The following is a 20,750-nucleotide window of genomic DNA, read 5'->3' as shown; positions in this document are numbered from 1 at the left end:
CCTCATACAGGATATTGGGATTGGCTTTGTCATTCTCATATATGTATATAATATCAATAAAAGCGATGCCTTCATTAATTCTCCCCCAGACCATCTCACTTGCTCCACTGAAGTATTTCCTCCATTATTTAAAATCTTTCTCATTTTCCAATTACTCCCTAGTTTCAGCATATGAGAGAAAACATATGAGCCTTCACTTTCTATGACCAGCTAATCTCACAACATAATGTTCTCCAGGTCTCTCCATTTTCCTGCAAATGACATAATTTTGTTCTTTGTTATTGCTGAATAGAATTCCATTGTGTGTATAGTTCATAATTTTGTAATCCATTCATCTGTTGATGGACACCTAGGTTGGTTCCATAATTTGGTTATTGTGAATTGTGTTGTTATAAACATGGATATGCATAGGTTACTATAGTATTCTGATTTTAGTCCGTATGGAAAGATACCCAGGAATTGGCATAGCCAGATCATATGGTGGATCCATTCCCAATTTTCTGAGGAATCTCCACACTGATCTCCATAGCAGCTGTACTAATTTGCAATCTCACTAACAATGTGGAAGTGTTCAGTTTCCCTAAATCTTTCCCAGCATTCATTGTTGTTTCATTTCTTGATGATCGCCATTCTGATTGGGATAAGATGGAATCTCATTGTAGTTCTGATTTGCATCTCCCTGATGTTGAATATTTTTCATCTATTTATTGGCCATTTGTGTTTCTTCTTTTGTGAGATTAGTTCAATTTTCCACTTCTTGATTGGGTTGTTTTTTAGTGTTGAGCATTTTATGTACTTGTATATTTTAGATATTAGTTCTCTATCAGAGTAATAGCTGGAAAAGATCTTTTCCCATTCTGTAGGCTTTCTCTTTAGACTCTTGATTTTCTTTGATAAATAATTTTTTTAGTTGAATGCCATCCTGTTTATTAATTATTGTTTTAATTTCCAGCGCTTTGGGGCCCCCGAGGTCCGAGCCACATGGCCCCAACCCTGGGAGGGTGGGTGGGCTCAGGCGGGGCACCCTTAGGTGATCCCCCCCACACCCAGAAGGCCCCAGAGGTATGGGCCTCATTGCCCAGACACCAGGAGGGTGAGCGGGCATGGGCAGGGCTCCTTTAGGCCCCAAAGGTCCTGGCCACATGGCCCCGACCCCAGGAGGGTGGGCAGGTGTGGGCGGGCCACACTTAGGCAACCCCCCCACACCCGGAAGGCCCCGGAGGTCTGGGCCGCATGGCCCCGACCCTGGGAGTGTTGGCGGGTGTGGGCAGGGCACCCTTAGGAGACCCCACTCCCACCCGGAAAGAAAAAAAAATTTTTTCATTGCTACCTAGTGCCTGATCCCACATCCTCCACAAACCACACGTACTCTCTTCTCTTATTTTTTTTTTTTTTAAAAGGGAAACAAAAAAAGAAAAATATTCGAGAGGGGTTAAGATAGCCCTGGCGGCAGCTAGAATATTGGAGATGCAGACAAAACATATCCATCTGAACTGGAACTTTTGGAAAAATTCCCCGTGAAGGAGGACTGCTGCTTCTCTATATCGTTAAGAATCTTGGACATCATCTGTAAGGAGAGAGTCTAGCAGAGACCTGGGAGGAAGGCAGTGGCAGCAGCAATGGCCGAGATGGCAGTGGAGACTCGGATTTGGGAGAGGCAGATATCTGGTCCAACCCACCCTGATCCTCTGAAGAAATTACCCTAAAGGTCGAATGCTACTGTCGCGCATGCTTAGGAACACTGGACATTATGCGGTATGGGAAAAGAGCTTGGGAAAGATTTGAAATGGTGGAGGCAGTCGCATTGGCAGCGGCAAGTACCCAGGGGAGGCAGAGATCTGACATAATATACCTGGAACTTTTGAAGAAATTACCTCAGAGGTGGAATACTACCACCACACACCCTTGTGAATGTGGGACAAACTGCTGGGTGAAGAGGGTGCTCGGATCAGGGCCAGTGAGGCCAGGATCGGAGCCTGCTGTGAGGCAAGGCCACTATTGAGGCCTCCGAGGCTGGGATCGGAGCATGCCAAGGGGTTAGGCCGGTCCCGGGGTCAGGAAGGCCATGATCAGAGCCTGCCATGAGGCAAGGCCGGTGCTGGGGCCTCCAAAGCTGGGATCGGAGCCTGCTGAGGGTTAGGGCCAGTGCCAGGGCCAGCGAGGCCGGGATCGGAGCGTGCTGTGAGACAAGGCTGGTGCTTGGGCCGCCGAGGCCGGGACTGGAGCCTGCCAAGGGGTTAGGCAAGTGCCAGGGCCAACGAGGCTGGGATCGGAGCCTGCCGTGAGGCAAGGCCGGTGCTGGGGCCTCCGAGGCCAGAATGTGAGCCTGCCGAGGGGTTAGGCCAGTGCTAGGGTCAGCGAGACCAGGATCGGGGCCTCCCATGAGACAAGGCCGGTGCTGGAGCCAGCGAGGTCGGGATCAGAGTCCTCCGGTTGGCCAGGCCACTACTGGGGTCTGTCAAGAGTGGGATCAGAACTTGCAATGCAACATGCACAGAGAAATACCACAGAAAATAAAATCCAGATGCTTCCCCTAATTAGCAAGAACTAGGAGGAAAGGGGTAACAGGAGGAGGTCGAGTAGTAGAAAGGGCCCTATTGAGAAGCAATTAAGGTGACCAATCAGAGGGGAAGGGACGGGGGAGGATAGAATCTCTTTTAAACTCATGAGATGCGTAAAGAATTATATCAAAGATAATCACCAATTAGCCGGGCGTGGTGGTGCACGCTTGTAATCCCCGTGCTTGGGAGGCAGAAACAGGAGGATCGCGCAGGTTCAAAGCTAGCCCCGCGCGCTGGCTTAGGAGACCCTGTTTCCAAATAAAAATGCAAAAATAGGTCTGGGAGTGTAGCCCGGAGTTAGAAGGGCTTCCAGGAACCCCAGTACCACCACCAAAAAAAAAAAGATAATCACCAATTAAACATGGGATCGAGGGAGGGGGAGGGAATGGGATGGGGATTGGATGAGGGCTTATTGGATGATATGTGCTTGTATATCCTCTCAAGTCTTGTATTCCAAAGTGATGTATGACTACAAAAAATAATAATAAATAATTAAAAATAAATAGGGTTGGAAAACAAAATTAATAATAATAATAATAATAATAATAATAATAATAATAATTTCCAGTGCTTTGGAGGTCTCATTAAGGAAGTTTCTACCTGTACCTAAATATGTTGGCATGTTGGACCTTTGCCCTCTAGTAATTTCAAAGTTTGTGGTCTAATTTCTACATCTTTGATCCATCTTGAGTTGACTCTTGCGCAGGGTAAGAGGTGGAGATTTTATTTCATTTTTCTACAAATGGATAACCAGTTTTCCCAAAACCATTTACTGAAAAGGTTGTCTTTTCTCCAACCTATATTTTTGGCACTTTTGTCAAAGATCAACTGGCTAAAGTGTGTGGATTTGTTTCTGTATCTTCTATTCTGATTCACTGGTCTATGTGTCTGTTTTTGTGCTAATGCCATGCTATTTTTATTACTATAGCTCTGTAGTATAATTTAAAGTCAGGAATTGTGATACTTCCTGTAAGGTTCTTATTGCTGAAAATTGCTTCGGCTGTTCTGGGTCTTTTACTTTTCCATATAAAATTTAGGACTTATTTTTCTAGGTCCATGAAGTGTGACATTGGAATTTTGATAGGAATCTCATTGACTCTTAGATCACTCTTGGCAGAATGACAATTTTAATATTATTTAGCCTATCCAAAAATATGGGAGCTCTTTCCATTTCTAAGATTCTCTTTTAATTTCCTTCTTTAGTTTTTTATAACTTTCACTGTAGAAGTCTTTTACCTTGTTTGTTAGGTTTATTCCTAGGTATTTATTGGCTTTGAGGTTATTGTGAATGGAACTGTTTTATGGATTTGTTTTTCAGTGTATTCATGCTTGGCATGTAGAAAAGCTGCTCGTTTTTATATTAATTTTGCATCTTACAACTTTGCTGAATTTGTTAATCAGCACTAGAAGTCTTTTGGTTGAGTTTGGGGGAGGGGTCTTCTAAATATAGGATCATGTCATCTGAAAATAGGGATGATTTCAGTTCTTATTTTTCTATTTGTATTCCTTTAATTTCCTTCTTTTGCCTTACTGCTCTGGCTAAAGTCTTGAAAACTATATTGAATTCAAGTGGTGATAGTGGATATCCATGTCTTATTCCTGACTTGAAAGGGAATTTCCTCAGTTTTTCCCCATTCAATATGATGTTGGCTTTGGGTTTATTGTATATTGTCTGAATGATGTTGAAGTTTCTTTTATTCTGATTCTCTGCAGTGTTTTTAACATGAATGGGTGTTGGGTTATGTCTAATACTTTTTCAGCATCTATTCATATGATCATGTGATTTTTTGTTTTTAGTTCTATTTGTTTGGTAAATGACATGTATTGATTTCCATATGTTGAACTAGCCATGCATCCTTGGAATGAAATCAACTTAGTCATACTGAATAATCTTCTTGTTATGTCTTTAAATGTATATCACTACTATTTTGTTTAGAAGTTTTGAATTTATGTTCATCAAGGCTATTGGTTTGTATTTTTTTTTCTTGAGGTACTTTTATTTAGTTTTGTTCATAAGGTGAGAATGGCCTCATAGAAGGAGTTAGGAAGAATTTCATTTATTTGAATTTCAAAGAATAACTTGTGAAATGCTGGGTTTAGTTCTTCCATAAAGGTATAAATGTTACAGATATGATTTAAGACCCATTTAACAAATATGAAATGTAGTCCAATGAAAATATTAGATTTGGAAATAGTTGTAATTGTCCTGAGTCGTAATCCCAGCTCTGCTATTTACACCAATATGGCTTTTGGGCAAGTTATTTTAATCTCTCTAAGCCTGTTTCTTTATCTGTAATATGGGGATAATGCTGGTAGCAACCTCCTAGGATTGTTATTAAATGGTGTTTGTGAAGTTTGTAGCTAAGTGTATAACAGGGCTCAATGAATTTTAATATAATTATTGTTAATTGTGTCATATCCGTTATATCTTTGAGTCTATTTTAAAATATTGTTTGTAATTGCTTAAAATAATTTATACACCATTTCAGTATAATTATAACTATTATAGTTTGAAATTTTTCATTTACAATAATTAGCCATTTTACATTTTCATAAATAGCTCCTGAAGAAAATGTGCTGAAGACATTTGAGTAAACCAACAGTTGAAAAATCATAAACAAGCTTTTTATGCCTCATAAATCATTACTTGATTTTATTTAGTTATTATGACTTTCAGAAAAAGATTGAATTACATGTCTCTTTAGAAGTAAAGATTTTGTTAATGTCCCTATAAAGGCTCAGAATTAACCTGTGACATTATGTCATAATGATCACAACTTAACATTTTGCTGCTAGGAACATTTCTTGCTGGTTAATAATGTAAAATAAAATTATTACTGGGACAGACTTCAGCAAGTAAATAGGTATCTTCAATGAGAGGCACTCTAGTGAGTCACTTCGGGAGAAAAGTGGTGCAAAGGTTAAGTAATGGCCCGGTTATTGGGGAGAATCAATGTTTTGTGGAGATACTTATTAGAAAGGAAATCATAAACTTGAATTTTTGTCTTGGTTCTGATGCAAAAGCTCTTTTATGTAGATAAATTACTTGGTACTTTAGTTTCCATAGCTCTATAATAATATCTGCTCTTTGTGCTTTTTAAACGCTTATATTGGGGCATTGCATTTACACACCATAGTGAGGTTCAGTGTGATACAAACATACGTGCACGTAGCTCTTGGTGTACTCCCTCCACGTCCTACCCTGCTATCCCTCCTCCCTCCCTTTACATGCTAGCCAAACTGGGAGTGCTACCTTTATATATTGCCTAAGCATTATTTGAACGGTTTCCTTCCTCAAGCCTCCTTTTTCTCTCCTCCAGCCACCTTCTTCCAATCCCCTTCCACTATTCTACTGGTATTTCTCCACATTAATTCAATGTTCCTTTTGTTTTCTATTTTCTCTTTAGCTTCTACATATAAGAGAAAACATACAACTCTTTACTTTCTGAGAGTGGCCGATCTCACATATAATATTATCAAGTTACATCCATTTTCCTGTAAAAGACATAATTTTGTTCTTCTTTGTGACTGGGTAGAATTCCATTGTATATTTATACTATGTTTTCCTTAATGGATTAATCTGAGTGGCAAATGAGATGATATTTATGAAATGGTTTGGATATTTGAAGCATTATTCAATTATAAGATAAAATTTCCATTGTTATTATTAGCAATAGGAGGTAATGCTTAATAGATCCTCATTTCTGTACATTGTTTGTGTCCTGGACTTAGTGATACCTGATTTAATCACAGCATTTACTTAAAATAAATAAAAAATGGGGCAAATCATTTAAAGATATTGAATTTATCTTATTTTTGTGTGTATATGATGCTGGGAATTGAACCCAGGTGTATTCTACCTCCAAGCTATACCCCAAACCCGATTTCTTTTTTCTTTGCAGGTCTGGGGATAGAACCCAGAGGCATTTGACCTCTGAGATACACCCCCTGCCCAATATTTTATTCTTTATTTTTTGAAACAGAATCTCACTGAGTTGCAGAGGGCTTCACTAAGTAGCTGAGGTTGTAAGCGAACCGTGATCATCCGGTCTCAGCCTCCCAAATGCTGGGATTACAAGCGTGTGCCACCACGCCCGGCTTCCCAATTTTATTTTTATTGGAAATAGGGTCTCACTATGTTGTTAATTTACTTACTAAGTAATTTTCTTACTAAGTTTGAGAGGCTAGCTTCGAATTTGTGATCCTCTTATCTCAGCCTCCCAAGTACTAGGATTACAGATATGTACCATCATGACCAGCTGAATTTATTGTTTTTAAAAACATTTTATTGGTGCATTATCATTGTGCACAAGAGTAGGATTCATTGAGACATTTATACATGGACATAGCATAATTTGGTTAATCCCATTTCCCACTATCTCCCCTTTGCCTCATTTCATTGCTGCTCCTCATCTACTTCTGCCCTACTGGTCTACCTTTTATTTTTATCAGGTTCCCCCTCCCCATTTTCCCTTCTTCCCTCTACCTTCCACATGTGAGAGAACAAATATGACCCCTGATTTTATGAGTTTAGATTATTTCATTTAGCATGATGTTTTCTAGTTCATTTAGTTTCCTGAAAATGTCATAATTTTTTTTATTAATGCCTGAGGAAAATCTTGTGTGTGTGTGTGTATTACTTTCTTTATCCTTTCATCTACTGATAGATACCTAGGCTGGTTTCATAAACTGGCTTTTGTGAACTGCCATGCACAGATGTATGCATGTATCACTATACTATTCTGAAGTTAATTCATTTGGGAAAATACTCAGGAGTGGCACAGCTAGAACATATATGGTGGTTCCATTCCTAGTCTTTTGAGGAACCGCCATACTGATCCTCACAGTAGTTGTACTAGTTCACAGTCCCTCTAATGGTGTATATGTATAGCTTCCAACCCACTTCTTTGCCAGAATTTATTATTATTTGTATTCTTGATGATTGCCATTCTAAATGGAGTGAGATAAAATCTCAATGTAGTTTTTATTTGCATTTCCCTGGTTATTAAGGATGTTGAATATTTTTCATCTATTTATTAGTCATTTGTATCTCTTCTTTTAAGAAGTGTCTATTCAGTTCAGTTGCCCATTTATTTATTGGGTTATTATTATTTTTGGTGTAAACCACTCTGAGTTATTTATATAGTCTGGACATTTTTTAGAGGGGCAGTTGGAAACGATTTTGAGTTCCTTTAATCTGCCCTTTTCCTCCTTCTTCTGAATTGAGTTTGGTTTTACAGAAATCAGACTTTAGTTGGGTACGGTGATGCATGCCTTAAATCCCAGTACTTAAGAAGTTGAGACAGAAGGACTGCAGGTTCAAAATCAGCAGTTTTGAACCTATTTTGGAACATATTTCCAAATTAAAAAAAAATAGTGCTAGGAGTATAGCTTGAAAGTAAAATGCCCCTAGATTAAATCCCATCAACACACACACACACACACACACACACACACACACACACACACACCACCTCAGTCTTTTATTAGAGTAGAGAAAAAATCTATAATTGGGATTAAGTTTATCTTCCTTGGATAGGTGACTTAATGATTTTTATGGAATGGCACTTTATTTATTCCATTAACTTGCATTGAATTCTAATCTAATGTTATGTAAAACACTTAAAACCCACATTAGAATTTAACATAAAAAATAGGGAAGAATTCAAGAGCATTGCAAAATAGGACAGAAAATAAATAATTCGATGAATTGATATTTCATGCATTATTCAGTGGTTACCATCATTAAGTAGAAAAAACATTCCTTCCAGCAAAATGTAGAAGATTTGGTTCTAAATCTAATAGCCAGTGAACACTGATGATCACACATCCCAACAACCACTCTAGTCTCTTCTTCCTGTTCCTGTGTTCTGCAGACCTGGTATTTGAAGCCAGGAAACCTTGTATTGCCCTTCCCATGTCAACTTATAAGGTATATAGTAGGTGCAGCATAGCAGATCTATGAGGGAAAGTGCTTATGGGTTTAGCCATGTTTCTGGATACCCAGACAGAGATGATGCCACTTAACTTGTATGCAGAGCCAATTGGAATTACCTTTTTGTTTGCTTTTGCTTCTCTGACATTGAATTATTAGAGTATTTTATGTATTTAGTTTTTTTTTTCACAATTTAATGTTCAGGTACCATAGGGGCCTCATGAACTACATTCACTTCTAAGGCTACACTTAAGAGACAATAACCATTAAACTATAAAAGAAATATAGGAAATAGAAAAAACTGATAGCTTGTATCTTTACATGTCAAATGGTCAAGAGGTGACCATTCTGATAGTGACTTCTCTTTACAAGGGGTTGTACCTTGAGCCATTCAGCATACCCAAAACAAGCACAGTTGTGGATTCTGAATGTGTTTCTTTGGAAGTGTTAGCAATATTAATTTTATAGATAGAGGCAAATATATCTAGTATGGTAGGTCTAAAATGCTTTCCCTCCGAATTATCTACAAGTTCTACTAAGAAACATTTTTGTCTGTTCTTGGTTGGGCATAATTAACCTAAAAAATTATACCAGGACATCTTTTCTCAAGAATTGAGAGAAAATAAAGAAGAATAAGGAACCCTGGTTTCTTTTTAGGTGTTTTCTTTCTCTGCTCTGGTGAGTTGTGAATTCTACTTGATCTTCGTGAAAAAGAAAATTGTGTGAAATTAAAATCCTGTTACACTCACCATGTTTGCTTATAAATTACAGTCAAGTCTCATTTCAGTTTCTTCTTTGTATAAAAGTTGATATACTCAGATACTCTTCTAACTTCTAGTTTAGAAATGGAAAGCAGATTATTTTGTTTTTATTTATGGCTGAGTAAAATTCCACTGTGTACATATCCCATATAGTTTTATAATCCATTCATCTGTTGATGGACATCTTGGCTGGTTCCATAGTTTGGCAATGGTGAATTGTGCAGCTATAAACATAGATACACATGCATTAGTTTGGTAGTTTGGTTTCCTTTCTTTTGGGTAGATACCCAGAAGTGTCATTGCTGGATCATATGGTAAGTTTGTTCCCATTCTTCTGAAGATCCTCCATACAGTTTTCCAAAGTGGTTACACTAATTTGCAATCCCACTAAAAATGTATTAGAGTTCCCACTTCTCCACATCCTTCCCAGCATTTGTGTTTTGAATGATTGCCATTTACAGAGAAATGGATGGAACTGGAGGACATTATGTTAAGTAAGATTAGTCAGTCACAAAAAATAAGAAACTGGATGCTCTCCCTAATATGCGGAAGCTAGGGTGAAAATGGGTCATAGGAGGATTTCTAGACGCAAAGGAGATACTATAGATGAACAAATAAGGCGACCTAACTGAGGGGATGGGAGGAGGGAAGAGGGAAATTCACAAACATATCAATATCAATCACTAAGCCGAACATAAGGAAGGAGGAGGTGGGAATGGGGAGGGAATTGAGTAAGGACCAATTGGGTGATGTGTGCATGTATGTCTCCACCATCTTCTAGTCCATTAAGATGTGTGACTACAATGTACCAATAAAAAAATGAAAAATACCTGTTTCCAAATGAAATATAAAATACGTCTGGGAGTATAGCCCAGAGGTAGAAAGCCTCTGGGTTCTACCCCCAGTACCACCAAAAAAAGAAAAAAAGAAAGAAAAAAAGAAATGCATATAGGCCAGGCATGGCGGCACACGCTTGTAATCCAGCATTTGGGAGGCTGAGACCAGAGGATTGTGGTTCAAGGACAGCCTTAGCTACTTAGTGAGGCCCTTTGCTACCTAGTGAGACCTGGTTTCAAAATAAAGAATGAAAAATAGGGCTGGGGTATACCTCGGAGGTAGAATGACCCTTGGTTCCATCCCCAGTACTGCAAAAAAAAAAAAAAAGCATATAAGAAAGCAGATTATTTTGGCTTTCAGATTATGTACTTCCTTGACTTGTATATAACTCAAATATTGCTAAGGGATGGAAAAGGAAGTAAGAATATAATTTGAACAATCTCAGAACCAAAGTGGAGAGAAATTGTGCTGAGTGCTTCAGAAATTTCTTCCCAGTAAGAAGTAATAGTAGGGAGATAAAAATGTTGACTATTATTTTAAGTCTTAGTAATTAATATTATTTTTAACTTACATATAAAGAAGTTTACAAGTTTTAAAGTTTAAAACTGGTTATTTCTACAGGTGATCAAAGCTTTTCTTTTTTAGCCTTTTTATTGTATTCCTCTTATTTTAGATGTTAGATAAATGAAAAGTTTTAAACCAATAAAAGTAGTCACTTGAAAGACATATCATACACCTACTCATTTAGAGTTTGGCTGTAAGAAAACAAATGGTGCCTATTCAATGAACTCCTACGTGACAAGCCCCATACAACCCACTCTGCATACATTATCTAAGATTCTCAACAGTACCATAATTTTGTTTATTATCTCCATTTTGGAAACAAACTAGAATTCAGTGAAGTTAAATTTCCCAATTCAAGGATAGTCCAGTCTTATATCCAGATCTGACTACCTCCACATCCTACGTTCTTTTTGTTACCTCATACTTTCTTCCATTATATAAACTTCCATATAAAACGAAATGTGAGAAAGCTGCATGAAAGTAAACCTGTGCTCAGTAAGTTCTGGGTCACTGTCAAGCTATTTCTCAAACCTCTCCTTTAGACAGTATCATATCTAGCCTTGCATCTGTTCCTCAAGAGCCCATCAAAAGTCACTTAAATGCTGTTTCATGAACAAGACAGCCCAGCATACCTCAGAGCAAAGAGAACCAATCTTCCTAAACAGGTGTAGGTAGCTGGTTCCGTGGCTGCCTGGGACAGGCTTGGATTCATTCCCTGTGGTGGAGTATATGCTTGTAATCAGCAGAAAGACTTCACAAAAAAGTGAATAAAATATACAGTTTGTTATTTAAAAAAGAAAAGAAAAGAAACACAGTAGAGCCTCTTGACTTTCTGGAACTGATACAGTGGAGGCAGAACTAAATCTTGAGGACATTTGCAATGCTGTATCACATAGGCTTTTGTTTTATTGACATCTGAGGAATTTGTGATGTTTTAATCATATGCTACTACCAGAAAAAAATTCAGTTGATACAATATGGTACCAAAGCAAAAAGTTACTGATTTTTTTTTTCTTTTTGGGATTGAACCCAGAGGGGTTCTACCTCTGAGCTACACACCCAGCCAGATATACATATAAAATTACATATACACACATATATATATATACATCCATATATACATATAAAAACATATATACTGTGCACTGGCCTCAACCCTGTGATCCTCCTGTCTCAGCCTCCCAAGCAAAATGGTAATACAGGCATAGACCACTGTACATAGCCTAATATTTGAATTAATAATAATAATAATAATAATAATGTAGGAAAGACATTGATTTTATTTATATGTTATTATATTAACATTATCCTCAGTCAGATTAGGAAGTAAAGCATGGTCTTATTTTAAAGTTGATACTTTTAGGCATTATGTTATTACCCATTATGTTAATACCCAGTCTAGAGTAGACTAATACAGTGAGAGGGTAATGCCAGTAGTAGAGCGACAGGCCCTTGTCTTGCTTAAGAAAACATGATGAAGCTGGGTGTGGTAGTATGCCTTATAGTCCCAGCTACTGAGGAGGCTGAGATAGGAGGATAGCTTGAGGACAGCCTGGACAGCACAGCAATTCCCCACATTGAATCAAAGCAAAGAGGAATAAAGGAGAGAGGGAGGGAAAGAAGGACAGAAGAAGGGAAGGAGGGAGGAAAGCATTAAAATGAGGTACATTAAAAACTCAGTTAATCAAGCTGGGCATGATGGCACACACTTGTAATCCCAGCATTTGGGAGGCGGAGACTGGAGGAAAGCTGTTAGTGGACAGCCTCAGCTACTTAGCGAGGCACTTTGCATCTCAGTGAGACCCTGTTTCAAAAATAAAAAAGGACTAAAAATTAGGGCTGGGAGTGTAGCTCAGAGGTCTAATGCCCCTAGGTTCCATTCCCAGTACCACACACACAAAAAAAAGAAATCAAGTTTTATTTTTAGAACTCACCCCTAAATTGCCTTAGACTTTTTTCCAAAAGCAAAAATCTATGAGAACTTTCCACAGTGGGAAAAATTTTTTTGTTAACATTACTTAAATCCAAAATTTCATTCAAAAAATTTTTTCTTTTTAAAGCTTTTTAAAAATTCTTTATTGGTGCATTATATTAATGCATCTTAATGGGATAAAAGATGGTGGAGACATACATGCATACATCACCCAATTAGCCCTTACCCAGTTCCCGCCCCATTCCCTCCCCTTCCCTCCTCCCCATGCCTGGCTTAGTGATTGATTTTTATATGTTTAAGTATATCTTGTGCTTTAGAGAGTTTCCCTCTTCTCCCTCCCATCCACTCAGTTAGGTTGCCTTATTTATTCATTTATAGAGTCTCCTTCTTCATCTAGAGTTCCTCTTGTTACCCATTTCTCCCTAGCTTTCGCATATTAGGGAAAGCATCTGATTTATTTTTTGTGACTGACTAATCTCACTTAACATAATATACTCCAGTTCTATTCATTTCCCTGTAAACAATGTAATTATTTATTTATGGCTAAGTAAAATTTAATTGTGTACACATCCCATAGTTTTGTGATCTATTCATCTGCTGATGGACATCTTGACTGGTTCCATAGTTTGGCAATGGTGAATTGTAGGGCTATGAACATAGATATACATGCCTTAGTTTGGTAGTTTGGTTTCCTTTCTTTTGGGAAGATACCCAGGAGTGGTATTGCTGAATAAAATGGTAAGTTCACTCTCATTCTTCTGAGGATTCTCCATACTGTTTTCCAAAGTGGTTGCACTAGTTTGCAATCCCACCAACAATGTTTTAGAGTTCCTACTTCTCCACATCCTCCCCAGCATATGTTGTTGTTTTGTTTTCTCTCTATCACGTTTCTATATTTTTTCTTTTTTCTCTCTCATCATTTTCTTGATAGTACTATCTCATTCAAGTTAGTACCCATTTTCACAAAAATGTAAGAGGTATGAGTAGCATAGGAAATTGAGTCAAGGGAACCAAAGTATTGTGACAGTGGTTACTTGCTGCGTCTTCCCATCTCCCCAACAAAATCCTTCCTGGAACTTCTAGGGGAAAAAATAAATATATATATATATATTAGGGCAAATTATCTTCTACCATTCCTTAACTGATTCCTTTTTAGAGCTACTCTTTTAAAAAAATTTTTTTTTCAGTACTGGGGATTGAACTCAGGGGCATTCTACCTCTGAGCTACACCCCCAGCCCTAATTTTTATTCTTTATTTTGAAACAGTGTCTCACTGAATTGCAAAGGACTTCACTAAGTAGCTGAGGCTGTCTGCGAACTACAATCCTCCTATCTCAACCTCCCAAATGCTGAGATTACAAGTGTGTGCCACCACGCCCGACTTGTAGAGCTACTCTTAAACCAAGAGAAAGACATGGCTTATCAGCTCTACCATAAGCCTATGACTGATGAAAATAACCATTTAGAGAAGAAAAAGGAGAGTGAGGAAGAAAAATTGGTTGGTTTAGAGTACTGTGCAAGTCCTTTCTATAATAGATATCGAATTTTGAAATAAACAGATTTTTGTGGCACTTGGCTTTTTAAACTTAAAGTTCTTTGTTCATTGTATAAAACGTATTAACAAAAAATCTCTAATGGTTAGCACTTGGAAGTAACCACTGTAATCAAACTTCACTATATATTCAGTGGTGTGTGTGTGTGTGTGTGTGTGTGTGTGTGTGTGTGTGTGTGTGTTGCTGGGGATTGAACCCAGAGCTTTGCACAAGCTAGGCAAGTGCTTTACCACTGAGCTACATTGCCAGCCCTACATCAGTCTTAAAGTGAGGACATTACAGCCTGGCGTGGTGGCGCACGCTTGTAATCCCTGCGCTTGGGAGGCAGAGACAGGAGGATCGCGCAGGTTCGTAGCCAGCCGTGCTGGCTTAAGAGACCCTGTTTCAAAAATATAAAAAGTAGGTCTGGGAGTGTAGCCTGGAGGTAGAAGGGCTTCCAGGAACCCCAGTACCACAAAAAAAAAATAAAAAAGTGAGGACATTACCACTGATTTCTGTGGAACAAAACTCTTTTCTTGAGGATTTTAGTAAAAACTTCTTTATGAAAAGAAATACCCTGCTGCACAGTGGAACAAAGCAGAATAATGATAAATCTTTAAAAATGACATCATTTAGCTGTTTTGTGTAAGCTTGGATAGTCAATTCTTTGGTATGTAGGAAAGTGCAAATAGCAAAAGTGAATTTACTTCTAAAGTTTCATTTTGAGTTGGCTGTACTGAATTATATTTTATTTTGTACATTCCACATGATAAACAAAGATATACTTAACTCTGTGAAAGTCTGCTAAGAGTTAAAAATAATAGTGAGCAGCACTTTAAAAGACCACTTTTATCAGATTCATTGGACTCTCTCCCAAACACTTAGGTAAAATTAAAGTTTTACTGAAGAAGAGCAAAGTAATCTACAAATACAAAGAATAATTTTGATCAAGTCCTTATGAGTCACTTCTTTGCCTTTTAGCGAGGATCAAGTGTAGTACAATATACTTATGAAAGCCAGTATTCTGATTAATCTGGGGACTGAATTTTCAGGCTTTCTGAATTTTTTATTTAGGTATTCTTTATGACATGACAGAGCATTTTCTTTTGGAGGTCAGGTCAGTCCAAATGGAGGACAAATATTATAATTATGTCAAAAGTTGTGTCATCTTACAGTTAATTCTAACTCATCTTGAACAAGATATGTGGCTATAAACAGTTTGTCATTTATTCTGACTCATTTCCCACCCTGTCAATCCTTATTAAGATACAACTTTCTACTGTTCCAAAACAACAAGCAGAAATGTGCTCATCAACATCAGCAGGAAGTTTTTGTTGTTGTTTTTTGGAGAGTTTTCCATACTTGAATACATGTGTACTAAATATGGAAAAATCTAAATGAGTTGCCAATATGAAACAGTTGTCTTTGTTACTTCATGTATATCATTTTTAAGCTTCTTTAATCTTAATTCTGGTGCTTTTCTCATTGTCTGGATCCTAAGGAATGTGAATGTGACTTATGTTCTAATCCTGATGATGGAATTTAGGGGAAGTTAAGTTGAAGACAGTACAGGAAGTCTAGAAGCCATGCTCCTCAACATCTAGCCATTGGCACATAAGGGACTAAGTAGTAAGTCCATTCTTAGCAGCAGCACATAGTCATAGTAAAGCCATGCTTTAGCATTTCTCTATATATGCTTTCCACGGATTTTTTAATATCTCAAATGATACTGCAGTCCAACTTTATTGGACATTTATCTGTGTTTTTTTAAGTACTTCTCTAAGATAGACCTCTCTAGATGACCTTTTGGATTCCAGTCATTCTAAACTGCAGTATTTTTGCATGGGCAGAGGGGACAATTGAGTCATTCTGCTTATCATAATACGAAATATCCATGCCCTTGTACTCAAAGGTCATCTCTTTAACTCTGTCTTAAAGAAATATTTAAGAATGCATAGATAAACATCCAGCCAGAGCTCATGACTTCATAGGTCACCTGGCAGCAGGACTTTAGGGCATGGCAGAGGAGAAAAAAAGCTACCTTTGGATCATGATGGCTGGGAAACAGAGCAATAGGCAGTGGCCAGATACAGGTACAGTCCTCAAGGCCACGCCTCCCAGATGTGGGAGCATGTAATTCATATTACTTATTTTACTTACTTTTTTTTTTTTGGCAGTACTGGGGATTGAACCCAGGGGCATTCTACCTCAAGCTACACCCCCAGTCAATATTTTATTCTTTATTTTGAAACAGAGTCTCACTATGTTATGGGGGCCTCACTAAGTAGCTAAGGCTGGCCATAAAACTGCGACCATCCTGTCTCAGCTTCCTAAGAACTGGGATTACAAGCATATATCACCATGCCCAGCTTACTTAAGTTTTATTTGCCAGATATGTATATATCATGTTAATATCCCTACATCAACTTCATTCATCTGTATGGATTATTTATTATTGCTTGTATCACATCTCTGTTTTCTCACTTAATTTTTCTGCTCTCAATTGTTTTCTCTTCAGAATAAAAAATTTTATCTCCTTGTATAGATCTAGCAAATAACACTTACTTGATAAAACCACTTTTGGTAATACCTAGATAGATGAGACCCTAGAAATAGATCCTTAGGTCCTGGCATGTTACATAGCTCCCATACAGCACAGCGCCTTACCAGCAACAGATTTCTATCATCCATTCACCAGACCTGACCATTGTATTTAAAAGAGAGAATAGTACAGTGTTACTGTGTAATGGGTCTACTATGCATATTCTCACTGCTTAAATTCACTGATCATATAAAAAGAGAAGAATGCACTAGCTTAGTGTTTGATCTTTACCACATAGATCTAACGTCAAATCAATTGCTTTCAGCATTTTCTTTGAAATCACATAAAGGTTCATGTGTGCCAGATTTCATAAGGATCACATGATAAGGTCAAGAAATACAAATTCCAAGGCAGAATTTATATGCCCAGTTCACATATGACAGCAATACTATATAACCATATGTTGAATAGAATACACTGTATGTAAATGCTATTCTTGAAAGCAATCCAATCAATAAAACCTAAAATAAATAACATTTTAATAACACATTTCAAATTGACTGAAAATGGAATAGATGGACTCTATGGCAAGAACATCCCTATAAAATTGACATTGAGAGGCCATTAAAACGCCGAGAGGAAAACAATCATGAAACTAAAGAAAAACTGTGAATATTTAGAAGTTTTTTAAAAGCCTGCTGTACTGTATGCCAAGATACAGCAGTCATTTTTATTCAAAGAGCTATTTAAATAAAAATTGTGGATTTTGAAGCATTAAAAAAATCAAATTCAGTTTGCTATCACCAATAGACTAAAAATATTTATTTAAAAATGTACACTGTCAACCAGGAAAAGTAAAAATGCATAGTATTAAGCAAATAAATATCAAACAAAAACAAAACCTTCAAGTTTTAGTCATAATTGGAACTAGCAAAAAATCAGCCCATTTTTTTATCATTATAGAAAGTTATGGGAAAGCTACTGAAGTTAACTTCAAAAGCTTAGCAGTAAAAAGTAATTGTAATGTCAGTAAAACTCTGAGACAGTTCAAATAACCCCTAAGTAGTACTAATCCATTGCATCTTTGAACATGTATATGCCTTTTTTTAAGTTGACAAGGTTTGCTCCTTTTTTTCTTGTTTCCAACACCATGTTTTTTTAAATCCAACTATTATACTGTTAGTAGAGTACAGAAATTTTACCTTCATTTAAAGATGATATGAATTAAGAATTGAAATGTCGTTTCCTCTTTGCCCTTATTTTGTCAAATGTGATTTCATCCCCCCACCTTGTACAGACATAGTTTATCTTTTTTTAAAATATAAGTACTGTATACTGTTGAGTATAAATAAATGAAATAATGAGGGATACATACAATTATTTAACCATTTTTTATGTTTATCAACTCAAGTTCATCTAAGTGAGATATTTGTAATGTAATGTTTTTAATTTCAATTTTGTCACTTTAGATCCTGGGAAGACTCTACCTGAAGCCCTTGATTATAGCACTGTATGGCTGCAGACAGTGCCTGGAGAAATAGACAGCAAAAGTGGTATTCCACCTTCCCTAGTAACTCTACAAATTAAAGACTTTCTAAATGGACCAGGTAAGAGAATCATAATTAAGTCAAGCATACATTTTTCCATGTGAATATATTATTAACTTATATATAGGATCTTTTAGTAACTTTTGACATTTCTTGCCAAAAATGAGTAGTTCATTTGTTTTCCAAAGTGTACTCTCTCCAGGCTGCCAATTGTAGACATCAAAAGTCATACATAATGTATCTTAAAAATCCTCTGATTGACAAATAGTAACCAACTAAAGAATAGTTGACTGGAGGCTGATGTTGTGTTTCTGTTTTATTTCTGATGTTTGTGTTAATTGTGATCTTGAGCAATTTACCTAATCTTCTGTTTCTCGATTTTCTTGCCTGTATATGAAAAAAATTAAATGGATGGATGGATATATAGATACATGATATACATACATAAGATAGTATACATAGATATTTGAGTACACTTACTCCAAATGCTTAAGAAAGTATTTGAGACATAGTAAGCATTCAGTTTTAGATAGATTGCTACAGGTATCAAAATATGCTTTACATACTGATGAAGACCCAGGGAATAGGTACCAAAGTTATCTCAATTTTCTGAGTAAGAAAGATAAGACTTAGAAAACTGAAGTTGCCAGTGGTAGAAAAGCCATTCATTTGGGATGGTATAGGTGGGTTATATGGTGACTCCATTCCTAGTTTTTTAAGAAACCTTGTAATGGTCTTCTTAGTGGTTATATTCATTTATAATCCCAACAATAATGTATAAGAGGTCATATTTTCCCATACTTTAAGTAGCATTTTTTTGTATTCTTGATAATTGCCATTCTAATTCAAATTAGAAGAAATCTCAGGATAGTTTTGATTTGCATTTCCCTGATTGCTGATGATGTTGAACTTTGTTTGTTGTTGTTGTTTTGGTTTGGTTTTTTGTTTGGTTGGTTTGGTTTTGCCATACTGGGGATGGCATTCTACCTCTGAGCTATACTCACAGCCATATATTTTATCTAGCTGTCCTCAAACCCAGATCATTGTTGGCCATTGGTATTTCTTCTTTTGAGAAGTGTCTACTCAGTTCAGTCACCCATCTTTAATTGGGCTATTTGATTTCTACATGTGTAAGTGAAGTGGTGTTTTTTTTTTTTGGTGCTCTTTATATATTTTAGCATTAGTTTTCTATCAGAGAATAGCTGGCAAAGATTTTCTTCTAATCTATAGGTTCTCATTTCAACTCTTGATTGTATTCTTCTCTGAACAGAATCAATCTCTCTCTCAATCTCTCTCTCTCTCTCTCTCTCTCTCTCTCTCTCTCTCTCTCTCTCTCTCTTGCGTACTGGGGATGGAACCCAGGGACACTCTACCTCCAAACTACACCCTCAGCCTATCTTTTACTCTTGATTTTGAAAGAGGGTCTTGCTAAGTTGCAGAGGCCTCACTAAGTAGCTGAGGCTGGCTCTGAACCTGCAATCCTCCTGTTTCAGCCTCTCATGGTGTGCCACCATGCCCATCTCAGAATCTTTTTTAATTTGATAGCATTGCATTTATTGATTCTCAGTTTTATTTCCTGAGCTTTAGATGCCTTGTTGAAGCCCCTACCAGTGCCTATATGTTGAAAAGTTGGTCTTATGCCTTCTTTTAGTAATTGCAAAGTATCTAGTTTAACTTCCAAGTCTTTAATCCATCTTAAGTTGACTTGTACAGAATGAAAAATAGGGATCTAATTTTATTCTACATATAAATATCCAGAGTTTCCTAATGCCATTTGTTGAGAAGACTGTTTTTCTGCAGCATGTGTTTTTGGTGCTTTGGTCAAAAATCAACTGGCTATAAGTGTGAAGATTCTTTCTATATCTTCTATTCTATTCCATTGGTCTGTATGACTGTTTTTATGCCAATATCATGTGATTTTTGTTACTATAGCTTTGTAGCATAGTTTAAAATCAGATATGGTGATTCCTCCTGCATGGTTCTTACTTCTCTGACAATTTTGGGTCATTTGTTCTCCTGTATGAATTTTAGGACATTTTTTCTAGCTCTGAGAAGAGTAACTTTGGTATTAATAGGTATTGCATGAAATCATTGGATTACTTTTGATAGTATAGTTATTTTGACAATATTTATTTTGCCTATGCAAGAGCACAGGTTTTTTTTTTCCTGAGGTATTCTTCAATTTCTCTTTTTAGTGTTATACAGTTTTCATTGTAGTGGTCTTCCTTGCTTTTTGGATTTCTTTTTCAGTGAATTTATGGGTGCTGTATAGAAAAACTATGTTTTTTAAAGTTAATATGCTACTTTGCTGAATTTGTATGTCAGTTCTAAAAGTCTTCTAGTTGAGTTTTTTGAGGTCTTCTAAGTATAGAATCATCTTTCCTAAAGAATCAAAGTTATAACACTATAGTAATACATGTATACCCATTATTATAGCACTTAACCTAGTTGTCTAATAATGAAAATGTGATATATGCACACCATGAAACTTTACTCAGCCATAAAAAAAGAACAAAACTCTTTCATCTGTTAAAAAAA

General features: G+C 36.9%; 1 protein-coding gene across 3 annotated transcripts in view; it reads left to right on the top strand.

Annotated features, from left to right (window-relative positions):
* Positions 1 to 20,750, top strand: part of VPS13B (vacuolar protein sorting 13 homolog B) — a gene marked incomplete at both ends in the record, with an annotated part of 689,491 nt that overhangs the window by 479,535 nt on the left and 189,206 nt on the right. For all 3 annotated transcript variants that reach the window (XM_080693506.1, XM_080693505.1, XM_080693507.1), the window contains one exon: positions 18,135 to 18,272. In XM_080693506.1, coding sequence (XP_080549632.1) covers positions 18,135 to 18,272 — 138 coding nt within the window. The remainder of the gene's footprint in view (positions 1 to 18,134; positions 18,273 to 20,750) is intronic.

This window comes from Muscardinus avellanarius (genome assembly GCF_963383645.1).
Source record: "Muscardinus avellanarius genome assembly, chromosome: 4".
In the NCBI taxonomy this organism is placed as follows: domain Eukaryota; kingdom Metazoa; phylum Chordata; class Mammalia; order Rodentia; family Gliridae; genus Muscardinus; species Muscardinus avellanarius.
The sequence above is the reverse complement of the archived record's forward strand: the minus strand, read 5'-3'. Positions and strand labels throughout refer to the sequence as shown.